The sequence below is a fragment of the Coturnix japonica genome, chromosome 5, assembly GCF_054131305.1.
Source record: "Coturnix japonica strain WE chromosome 5, WE-NBRP24, whole genome shotgun sequence".
In the NCBI taxonomy this organism is placed as follows: domain Eukaryota; kingdom Metazoa; phylum Chordata; class Aves; order Galliformes; family Phasianidae; genus Coturnix; species Coturnix japonica.
In genome coordinates, this window is record NC_140667.1 from 43,633,274 (window position 1) to 43,645,205 (window position 11,932).

At 39.2% G+C, this 11,932-nt stretch overlaps 1 protein-coding gene across 2 annotated transcripts; it reads right to left on the bottom strand.

Moving 5' to 3' along the window:
* Positions 1 to 678: 678 nt before the first annotated feature.
* Positions 679 to 11,060, bottom strand: LOC107315236 (alpha-1-antiproteinase 2-like). 2 transcript variants are annotated; one of them, XM_015865370.3, is made up of 6 exons: positions 11,030 to 11,060; positions 10,475 to 10,560; positions 5,560 to 6,222; positions 4,399 to 4,669; positions 2,388 to 2,535; positions 679 to 1,402 (listed from the first exon to the last, which is right to left on the bottom strand). In XM_015865370.3, the coding sequence occupies exons 3-6, from the start codon at positions 6,206 to 6,208 to the stop codon at positions 1,196 to 1,198; spliced, it is 1,275 nt and encodes a 424-aa protein (XP_015720856.1). In that variant the 5' UTR covers positions 6,209 to 6,222; positions 10,475 to 10,560; positions 11,030 to 11,060; the 3' UTR covers positions 679 to 1,195. The 2 variants fall into 2 exon arrangements, with proteins under 2 accessions (XP_015720856.1, XP_032300715.1); XM_032444824.2 differs by lacking the exon at positions 10,475 to 10,560.
* Between the last annotated feature and the right edge of the window lie 872 nt (positions 11,061 to 11,932).

Here is an 11,932-nt window from a genome sequence, read left to right on the forward strand (position 1 = left end):
AGCCTGAAAAAGCTGATTCAGCTGATGTGGGGGATTCTCTTGATCTTCAGATCTCTCCCAGTATCATGTGGGGACAACCCTCTTCCTTCTGCATTGTATATCCATTCCAAAATGATTTATAAGCAAGGGAGCAAGATTTAGTCTTGTGGCTGCCACAGATAATTGTGTATCTGGGATACTGTGTTTGTTTTGTCCACATTTCTTGATGTAAATCACAGACCACACTACTAAGATCAAATACATCAAGTTTTTAATCCAGAGGAAACAGGCATGGCTCTTGGATGTTCAAGAAATGCTTACCTAAAGATCTGACCACACTGAATCCTCTTATCCCTAGAGGTTTCACTGTTGTTTCTCTGTATGTCAGATAACTGTAGGAGTGATGATGGCTAAGACTGGTCCTGTTAATTCTGTATTGTGCAGTTAGTTATATTTCAGGAAGATGACAAATCTGTGTGGTCAGACAGGTTGCTTTAGGAACTATTTCTGTGCGCCTATCAGGCCACAGAGTCACTGTAACAGATGGAGATGAGTGCAGGAAGGAGCCAGGAAGATGGGATAGCACATGTGTATCTCATTCACCAGGATTCCTGCCATCAGTGTTTGTCAGTTGGTCACGAAGTTTTCTGTTCAGAGATTATGAGCAGTTAGTCAAAAAGCCCAATCAAAGACCAAGTGTGACAATTAACTGGAGAATTTTTATTAGAAACATGGAAGAAAAAGGGAACATTCCTTTCAGCTGTGAAAGAGAGACAGTGCTTTAGTCTTCCTCACATGTATCAGACTGATAAAATCACCCTTGCTCTAATTTCATAGACACTATTCAACATGTGGCTAAAGCCTTTTGTGACCCAAGCAATTTGGCTGCTCCTGCAATGTTTCCTGATGCTGTCATAATATTTCACTTCCTTTTAAAACTAAACAGTAATATTCCACTGTTATACAAACGTTTCACTCTGAATATTGGCAAATCTTAGCAGGTCTTTCCTTGTTTTATGTCAAGTAAAAAAGTCATTCTTTGGTAGATGAATTTAAAACAATTTTTGTACTCCCTCCTAAATCAATATGTTGAATTTTTTATAATGATTTGGAATAAGAACACTTGATGAAAAAGAGCTGTACACTACACTGTTGCAAATGGAAATAAATGTCATACAGTTTCACAACTTCTTTAATTAATAATAATAGTTAGAATTCATATCTCACTTGTGCTAGTGGTAGTTGGGTTAGATATTTTTCCTATGAAGAGAGTACTGTTTGTGTCTCTATCAAAAATCAGCATCAGAAAGGGATGGTTGAATTCAATGACTGGAGCAAGAGTCAGCGCCATCATTTTAGGAGAAGTTGCTTCTGCTGCCTCAGAACCTCTCTCATTAACTTCCAGAGCAGCCTTATGGAAAGCCTAGGAAGAAAGAAAACACAGTCATACTGGGCAGAAACCAACCAGCTGAAAGATGAACCAGACTCCATTTAAATCTCTCCTTCGTTGGAGGGTCCTGCACAGACGACTTGTAGGCACAGAAGAGATGTGAGCTGCATTGCTGTAGGCAGCTGCTTTAAATGAAGACCAGGACAGAGCAAAAGAAAGCTCTTTAGCTTCTTGTGAGATAAATGAAAAGTGGAGAACAGACTCTGCTTTCTTCTGGGTCAAATGCTTTTATTTGCCCAGTTACTTCTGAGGAAAGGAGGCATCTGAAGAGGAGGAAAAGGGATTGTTTGGGCAAATACAAGATAAACTGCCACAACATTCACAAATAAAAGAATAATAAATAAAAAAAAAAAATCTCTTTTATCCAAATTGCATCCCCTAATCTTGAGATTTTCCTTGATCATTCTTTCCGTTGTTCTTCTTACTGCCTCTCACCAGCCTTTCCTCCTCATGCTGAGATAAGAAAGGTGCCTGTGCCCAGCTGGCCCTCAGATCTGGTAGGGCTTCATACCTGTCTTCAGCCATTGTGTCCCAGGGTGATCAGAGTGCTGCTCTGCTCTTGTCCACTTTTCAGGTACATGTTAGAGGGGGTCAGATCTGCACTTCCAAAACTGTGTCAACAGACAAGTAGGGCGGGCTGTGGTGTGTGTAGGAACATTTATAGCTCTTCTTGAGGAGCTGAGATTTGATATGCTTCTCACGCTCCAGATACACCCAGGGAGATCCACTTGCCCTGGGAAATCTCCCAGCCTTGGGAAAAAGAACTGTGCAGCAAACTAATCTGATCACTGTCACTGACAGCCAAACTCCCCTTGGTTGTGAATTTACAGACTGAAGCCAGGATAACCCTGGCTATGACAAGCTAGGAAGCCAAGAGCTGTGTTTAGCTGATATTTCTGGACACCACAGGTACAAGTGTTTGTGAAAGGAAGAAAAGGGTTGGTGGCTACAGACTTACTTTAGAAACCTTCAGTTCCGGGACACCTGCGATGCCGGAGAGATCTGCCTGGTTGGTGAACACATCCACAATTCCCATCTTGCTAAGTATGTTTGTTATTTCATAGTGCCCAGAGACAGAAAATTTGGGGAGGTATAGTTGTATTTTGCTGTTAGGCAAAAAATAAACATATATAAATAATTAAAAACAATAAATGCAGAGGGTGACAAGAGATCTTTTGCAGAGGTAAATGTTCACAGGAAAGCTGTGCATTTCCCATGTTTGTCAAATACCAGGGGGCTGGACCATCCATAAAAATACAATGAGCACTAATCTGATTATTGGCTCTTCTCAGGGTAATACAGGTGCTGTAATTCATAGTAATAACAACGATATCTATCTGGTGTTTTGCTGTAGCAAATATGAGAGCACTGAGAGAAGGTGGGCAATAATGAGAGTCTCTTTACAGTCAGGAAAGATGAGACACAGAGGTGACAGCCCATATCACTCAATCAGGGAAGGACATGAAATAGGGTACAGACAGTTCTGCCTGGGAAAAGGATGTGACAAAGCCCAGCAATTCAAACCAGAGCAGTGCTTTGGCATGACTCAGGGGACGTCCTTCATCCTGACATCTAAACTGGGTGCCCAATCTTCTAACATCTCTCCTCTGCACACTTGCTGTGATAGAGTCTGTGTTCAGCAGTGAGATACAGACAGGGTAGACATGCAGAACAAGTTCTGTCCAGCTCCAGAGATCAAAATGTATCCCCCAGCATACTCCTGATGGGATTTGCACCACCTCCAGGCTACCTGTGTACAACTCCTGCTCACTGCATTTTTTGCTTGATTTCTTTCATTTGCTGTCTAGGGGCCCTCAGAGCCCTCTAGGCACCTATTGCAGGATTTGCCTTTTAAGTAGCTCACATCTTCTATCTCTCCCTGGGGAAACCTGCTGAACAGCCAAAATGAACAGAATTCAAGCCCCACTGCTGCCATCTTTATGTGATACTTCCCAGTGTATTAGAAGATGATAGGACTAAGCTTATTAGCACTAGAATAATCAAATTAGAAAAATTAAAATTGTCTTTTGGTTCTCCGCAACTCCTATGAAGAATTTATTTATATATTGGACTTGAAGGTGCATGCACAAAGAACTTATTTAGATATGGATTTTCCTAATTTTGCACCTGAAAATTACATTTTTTAATTTTCCACAGCTCACATATTAGCTCACATCCAGTTTGCTGCTCACTGTGTCTTTATTAACTGTGGCAGCATCTCTATAGCATAAGCCAGGAATCATGGGTGTGAATTGCAAAGCCTTGTTGAGAGTCAGGGCAGAGCTTGGTAAATTAGGCATGTATTACCTTGATATTACTCATCAACTGGTGCTTAGATCTCTTTCCTCTCAGTCAAACAAGGTTGTAAGACATACTAACTGACATTAGTTTCAATGGTAGGAGCTGACAGAACCCCTTCTTAGATTTTCATAGTTTCAGAAACAGAAATCCAGAAAATCAGGGTGCATGTAATCAGTCACCAGCCTGCTCTAACAACCACTGCAAACTGTAATGGTCGTTGTAAGGACAATATCTGAATGGGGCATATTACAAATTAATACAAAGTTATGGTTTATTTAGGGTTTAGACATATTTCTGAGTCTTGGTGTGTCAGTGACATATATAAAGGTAGAACATATTAGCTGAGATGTGACTAGGGATTTTGCCTTAGAACTTTCACTTTCTCAGTCAGTGGACTGGGTTTTAGAAACTCTATATGGGATTACTGTTCAGCACTCTCAAGACCCCATCAGAATGATATCTGCTCTGATGGGGAAGTATAAGGTCACTTAGGCATCAACAAGGGAAAAGTTAAATATAAACCAACTGAAAGATTTTTATAACTAGGATGCACAGGCAAAAAACAACCCACTCAGGTATCAGAGTCAGCAAACCTCTAGTATTGCATTCCCAAAAAAGGAAAAAAAGTATATAGATCTTGGTGCTGCTGCAACTGACTGACAGATTACCTCCGGAATAGATGGTCTGACCATTTCTTGACTTTTTCCTTGTCCAGAGTTTGCTCTAACTGCTTCATTTTCCCTTTTGCTGGCAGAATTAGAAACACAGTAGCACTTCCACTGTAATGAAGACGTACCACGGTGCAAGGCAGGTCCTTATCAAAATACAAGTCAAATGTGCCAACCTGATACATCATAGGAACTTTCACAGTAGTTTCAGCATCCACAAAGAACTCCCTTTCTTCAGTGTTCTCTGGTTTAAAAGGCTTTTCCCAGTTGCCTGATACAGAAAGGGAAATACAGCTGAATATCCCATGTCTCATCTCATCATAAATGGAATTTTATATAACATATATAAAATATATAATATATATAATAGTTGTATGCACCTATTCTTCCAATACATAAATTCAGTTTTCAAACTTACCATTTTATGATGTGTGTCACAGTAAAGAAAGAATCTTTTACTCAGTCAAGAGAGCATATTAGATTCCATTACTTCTCTCTTCACATGATCTTAGTGGTCTCTCTGTAAATTGTGATTTAAGGGCTCACCAGACAGCATCTGTACTCTGTATTTGATTCCTAATAACTTTAATAATAAGTCATCATCTGTAGATAAAAATTGATGTAGGATCTTATATCCGAGTGCTGCTGTGTCATCTTAATACCATATCCTGAAATCCACACTGGAAACACTGTTTCCACTTTGTTCCTTAAAATGCCTTCCTCTGCTTATCAGTAGCTTCTTTCATATGTAAATGTTTGCGTGTACATATTTCAAGGACTCCAGGAAGAAAAAAAATAGGTTTTCACAGTATATAATAAATTAAGCCAGTGAATAGCACACGTTTGTTCAGACTTCTAAAATATTAGACAAGCATTCATGCATTTACTGAAAACTGAAAAAAATAAGGGGTAACTGGAGTGTGAAAGTGTGCTAGGGCTGTACTGAGGCTGCATCCCAGAGCAGAGCTCCTGCATCTGCCTTGGGCTGAACTGAGCCCTCAGGGTCTCCTCATGTAAGGTTCTTCTGTTCTCCTTCACTCCAGCACATCACAAGGTGCTTCAGTCCCACATTTTGAAAAATTCTGCTGGAACAATTTCCCAGTAAGGCAGCTGATGAGATCATTTGGTAAAAACAAATAACACAAACATTAAATGACTTACCTCTAAAAAAAACGAAGCTAGCCAGGAGCATTATGGTCTGTGGATCCATTTCATCAACCAAATTAGTAATCTTCCCTTGTGTTTTCTTCTCTACATAATCATTGATCTCCTTCTTAGCCTCTATGGAACTGTTGAAATCAGTAGCAAAAACCTCTACTTGATACAAAGGTTTGACATCATCTAAAAACTTTTTTAGCGGTTTCATCTTCTCTGTTAGAAAGATTGCATTCCCCATGCTGAGCTGTACCCCACCCTCAGGATGGCTCAGCATGTGCATGAGATTGCGAAAGCCTTCATGTATCTCTTGCTCTTGAATTTCTGTAAGATTAAATGCAAGTCCTTCCAGGATCTGAGTCTTGGTGACTGACTTAGCCCCCATGGCCAGCATTGCAAAGGCAGCAGAGATGCTCACAGGAGAGAAGAAAATGTTCTTATTAGGTGCTTCTAGGGCAACCTCATTTAGAAATTTAAATGCAAAGTCAGCATTGTTTGGCACAAGTTTAAGGCAAGCAGCCGCTTCAGCACTGTGATGGATATGGTCGTTAGGTTCATTTGGATCATGTTCATTGTGGTGGTTGGCCGTTAGCTGACCATAGGCAAAAGCATGAAGCCCAGCCAGAAGCAAACACATATAAAATACAGTCTTCATCTTCTTGTATTATTCTATGGAGAAAAGGAAAATATATTATTAAGATAAACTAATTAATCAAGTAGAAAGAGTCACTGTCATTCTCATGAAAAAAAGAGCTGCTGTGTTTTTCCTCATCTCAATTTCCTTTAAAAGAAAAAAAAAAATAATCTCTTTCTAGGCATGTTATTTTTCCTCTGTTTTGTTGTTGATGTTGTTTGTTTGTTTTAGTTTCCCCCGACCTCCTGACCAATCTTCCACAGCTCTTTCTGCCTCACTCTAAATACCCCAAAAAGCAAAGTTCAGCGCTGATTTGTTGAATACAGAGCACCCTCAGCAGGCCAGAGTACAGAGCATACCCCGCCAGAAAACACACCATGACTAATCATCAGGGGGCTTCAATACTTCTGTGCTATTGACAATAACGGTCTAAAATAATCTCAGAGCAAGCCTTGACGTTTTGCAAATAAGGGGAAGAAAGAAAATTTACACAAACAGACAGCCACCAGTAGCTACATACAAATAGAACTGGAGCCATTAGGCGCAGAGATCTTTAAATGACCTTTTGGTCAGGCTGATAAGGCCTTCTGTTTCAAGGCAGAAAAAATAATAGTGGCTGTTTTTCAGTAGCAAAACAAACATAAAGCTCTATGTCTCCAAGGAATAAGTTCTCTTTCTTTCTCAATAAAAAGTGACGTGACACTTAAAAAATTACTTTGGGTTCTTATTTTATCTCTTAATAGACTAACCATACCATTGGAGTGGATTCACTTTCGACACAGCAAAAGGAGTCAATGACACTAACAAAAACAAGGCCTTATTTTTATCAGATGCTCTACTGGTCAAAGGACAGTACTTTTATCTTATCTTGTTACTCCTGGCTGTGTTATTTACATTTCTATACAGAGCTGACACTGTATCAGCTCTTACAGTTGGACATTGGAAACGTGAGTCCCAGTGGGCTTCATTTCTTGGGTATTCAGTGCAAAGAAAGGGTGAGAGATTTGCAAAGGATTTGAGGAAATAATGAGCTACATTTGCTAAAACTTGTGCAAGGAGATATGTTAATCTACTTGCACCTTTCTATTCCAGTATTATTTGGCTTGAAAGGTTGTGGTCAGAAAGTAATATGATCATGGTCCCAATTTCTCCATAATACAAGAGGGATCAAATTTTATTAGTATTTGAATATCTAGTTACTATTAGTCTTGCACAAGAGCAACAAAATACTTTGAGCTTTAATCAGATACTTAAATAACTGCAAGTCTGATGAAAGTACTTCTAAAATACAGACCTGCTGGCATTAACTCTATGGTATTGACAAACGCAATAGCCATGAGGGTCCCAGTAAGTACATTTTCAATTACTGTGCACAGTGGTTTTAAATTATATTTTGGCCTTCTCCTCTGATTCTCTCACTGAAACGATATGGCTCAGTATAACTATCCACTTCTAATTCAACATAACATCTCTCATTTTGAATATTTAAAGCCAGCTATGTGTGATCCGATACATTAGTCAGACTTTGAAATCAGCTCCCAGACATAAGCGCTAAATGTAAGCCTGATCTATTTCCATGTATCTACAGGTCTGAGTCAAAATGTGCCTCTGGATAAATTACTCACTGTGAATTTACTCAGCTGCAGGCAATATTATCAACAACATGAATATGAAAGAATGAAATATTTCGTTTTAAACCTAAATCACAACCTGCTCCCTAACTCATCACGTTTAATATCTATAAACAAATCCACCTATATGCTGTGTTTTGTTACGTAGGCATTGAAATATGCATTTCTATTTATTTGAAGTGCAAATTAGGAATGGAATTTAACTGATTTGGCCTCAAAATTATAGCTACTGGGTGCAGTAAGAGCTTTGTAAAATATTGGTTACAGTTTTCAGAAAGTTTTCTTCTACCCTGATATTTTTGCTCTATGCAGTTATGACATATTAGCCTTTTGTGTTTAGTTTTTACAGAATTAATTTCATTTTATTATAGCTTTGAATTCACAGATAATTAACTACAATCTGAATGTGAATAATCCATCTGTTACTGAGCACTGGCCAATCACAAACATTCAAGAATTATGAGTCAGCTTTTGCAGAAATCTTGGTAAGGATTGATTTTAAAATCATGAGATTATGAAATACTCAGCAGCTGTAGTGTGCAGAGGTCCTTTCTTGTGCGTATGCTTTCTTTTTTTAATCACTGAAGACAGAAGTAACACTGTTAGGATTCTTTGAAGAACAGAGGCACTTTCATGATGGAATTTAGATCCTGCAGGCCTTTAGAATATGACTGGGAGCTACTACCTCATATTTATTATTCTAGTTGTTATTACTGCATTTTAAGTTAACAAAAGATTATCCAATGGTAATAACTGTTCCCTTACAGAGCAGAAGATTCAGATCCTTAGGCTATCCTCATGATTGAGTTACCCTACCAAAAATAGTTGCTATCTATGTATTAAGAAACAAGGGCCTGGGAACATCTGCTAAAAAGCACTTAGGGAATTCCCTATCTGAAAAGGATAATTTTGAAGAAAGCTTTCTATCTTCAGATTCATACTGTCTTCAGAAGAACATTTTGCTAAGAGGCATTCTGTCAGATTGCCCACATACATGGGAATACAGTGAAGATCTATTCAGACACAATTTAATATTTACACTAATTTGTTGAATAGCCTGGAAGAAAGCCAGTTTAATTATCTGCTTCTTTTATTCCCTTTGTCTATGTCAGGCCATGACAATGTATGTTTGGTATTCAGGAAAAGGTTTCATTCATGAAAAGCTTTCAGTCAAACTCAACAATGGCAAAGGAACATGCCAATCCCTGCAGGATAATGATGTTTCAAGCAATTCATCTGTAATAGATTTGGTGATAACATTTCTTGAGCACATTACAATCTTCCCTACCATGCAAACCAGAAAGACATTACTTTTCTAAGATGCTCTTTCCTAGAAAGAAAATGGAGAAAACTGGGATTGGCTGTTGCCTCAAAATAATTCCACTAGAAGACCTAGAGCAGAATGAGACCAAATTTTCCAACTGACAGAACCTGATTCTTTGTGGATACAGCTAGTTTGTCCACTTGAGGGCTGATTTTTGTCTCTGTGATTTGGAGATCAATAATCATCCCATGCTGCTTCTGTAAGGGATCTTCACCACTAATCTCATTTTAGACAACATGAACACTTGCACTATTTGAAAACATAAGCAGTCATGTAATACAAGAGCCATTCACTCACCAGATGGTGCTGCTTCCCTCTTAAAAACAATCAAATGAGGAAATCTGAGATACCTTTTTCCTGAAAGCTGCTCTCTGGGGGGACTAGGTATAACAAGACATGACCCTACTACAATCAATACTGTCTGTTGGGCTCATCTCAGCTGCTCATGGTCATATCCAAAGAAGAAATTAAAACAATTCAAACACACAGAAGTCACAAGACTTGATTACTCACATGTGTATGTGAGAAACCAATCTCAGAAACCTCTTGCACGACTGTCTATTCACAGGATCACCACAGATGCACTTGTTCTTTACTGGCTGGCCTGAAAGTTCTCAGGATACCTTCCATTACGTGCCAGGATGAGCTCAGGCACTTTTCAAGAGTGATCAGCTTGACATTTATTTCTAAGATTCAGAGTTTTGATACATACATGATGCTTGAGAAGACTGCAAGCACAAGCCAAGGGTATTGGATTCTGTAAAGAATCCAGTCATTGTCACTTTTTCCATAAGTAATTACTTTTGTGATAGAAACATAAATCAGTTTTACAATATCCTTTAGAAATGCTTATAATCCTACATGGGTGCATTACTTTTCTCTGTATGGAGCAAACTTCTCTGTTAGATGTTTTTTGGGTAAAAATTCTAGGAATTTCTTCCAAATATCGAGCCCTCTATCAAATTTTCTTGCATAAACCCCAAATAAATCTTCTGCATGGAAGATTTCACCAGGAGTTGCAGCCCTCAAGAGTGGCAACACCCACTTCTAGGCTTCTTTTACCTGGAACACAAGCTCTCACTCATCTACCAGAGCACTCTTGGTATTTACTTTTTGGATCTGAGCTACTACACACACCAACGGAAAAAGCATTTCTGAGGCCAGAAGAAAAAAAGAAAAAAAAAAAAAAAAAAGGAACCAGTGCAGTATTTACAGCAGTCATGAATGGATCAAATTGAGTTCCTGGTTTCTGCTTTCCAGTCCAGCGTACACCTGACAACTACAGTCTCTACATGAACGTTACAGTTTGGCATTACTGTAATTTCAGCTCACCTGAGTGACTGAAAAACAACTTCTCCCTCCTCCCCCCTCAATTATTTTTCAGTCTGATGAGTAGAAGATACAAGGAGATGTCTCATCTGAAAGAGAAGTACAGCTCAGATATCCCATTCTCTAAGCAAAGATATTACTTCTTGAATATGACAATAAGTAAATTAGTTTAAAAACATCAGCAGTGCTCTAGGCACCCATCCCCAGGCTCTGAACAGGACAGGGCCTGTTCCCTCTAGCTGGGAAGAGCAGGAGGTATGTTGGGGGAACTCCCTTCTTTAGATGTTGAAGATCTGTTGGCTCCAGAGATCACCTTGCATCCCCACAAGGCAGTGACACCCTACTCTGCCATTCTTGGTAGTCCTGCCAGTCACCTAACAATATACAGGCAAATGCCTAAGCTGTGCCTGTGTGCTTTGTATCCAATTGGCCAAACAAGCCTCTTTACCACTGGAACAGTTGCTAAGACAGATTTAATATACTATGAAAGTCTTAAAATCAATTGTCTGCAATATGATCTGCTTTTGAAGTCTCTGTAGGAAAAAAATTACTACTTACAGCAGCTTTCAAGGATTCTGCTGTCCTCACCAGAACTACCTTGCAGCACCCTCTCTTATTTATACTGTTAAATAGCATTATGAAAGCAAAGCGTCCTCTAGAAAATATTAACCAAGGCAGACAGGCATTATTACATTAGGAATGGAGCAGAGCAAACAGTGAAGACAATTTTTTGGGGGAGGCACCAGACTTTTGCTGTATATGCATGGCCTAAACCTGACTTTGCTTACAAGAGTTGTTGGAGTTCTCTTGCATTTCTGCACAGTCCCCTGCCGGGAAATCAGCCCTTCACTCTAGCAAATAGTTTGCATACACCATTAACTCTGCAAACAGCCTGACTAGATACATTAGAACTACTGAAATGAGTAAAATTAAACACATCCATAATACTAAATAAAGCATTATGAAAAGACAGCTAGATGCATGCCATGGTGAGATCTCATCTCAATATTCTGCTTAGAAATATCCTGCTTCACTACACCAGACTTTTAATAGCCTTATTTAGTTTGTTTTAAATTATCTAATCATTCTTAACTGTCTAAGAAGGGACAGGTGTTAGGAACTTTGCTAGTAAACTTAAAGAGGTAATATCAGTGTATATAGTGGTGGAGGGTTGCTGTAGGGATAGTGATATGATGGCAGAGATAAGGCACTCTAGCACCCGTAGTGCCCCAGCCAGACTGGTGTAGCCATGCATGCAGGTGGACAATCAGCAACATTATGAACTGGTGTACTGCCACCAACTGCAAGTACTCCTAAAGTGCAAATGAGGAAGCACCAGGCCAGTAGGCTAGAACGTAACTTGCATGAAGGCAAGCCCATGAGGAAGGCCATTTGCGCTTTATATGATCCTTCTTCACAGCAAAGTCCCTGAAGAAGTCTGTAGCACCTACAGCACTACAG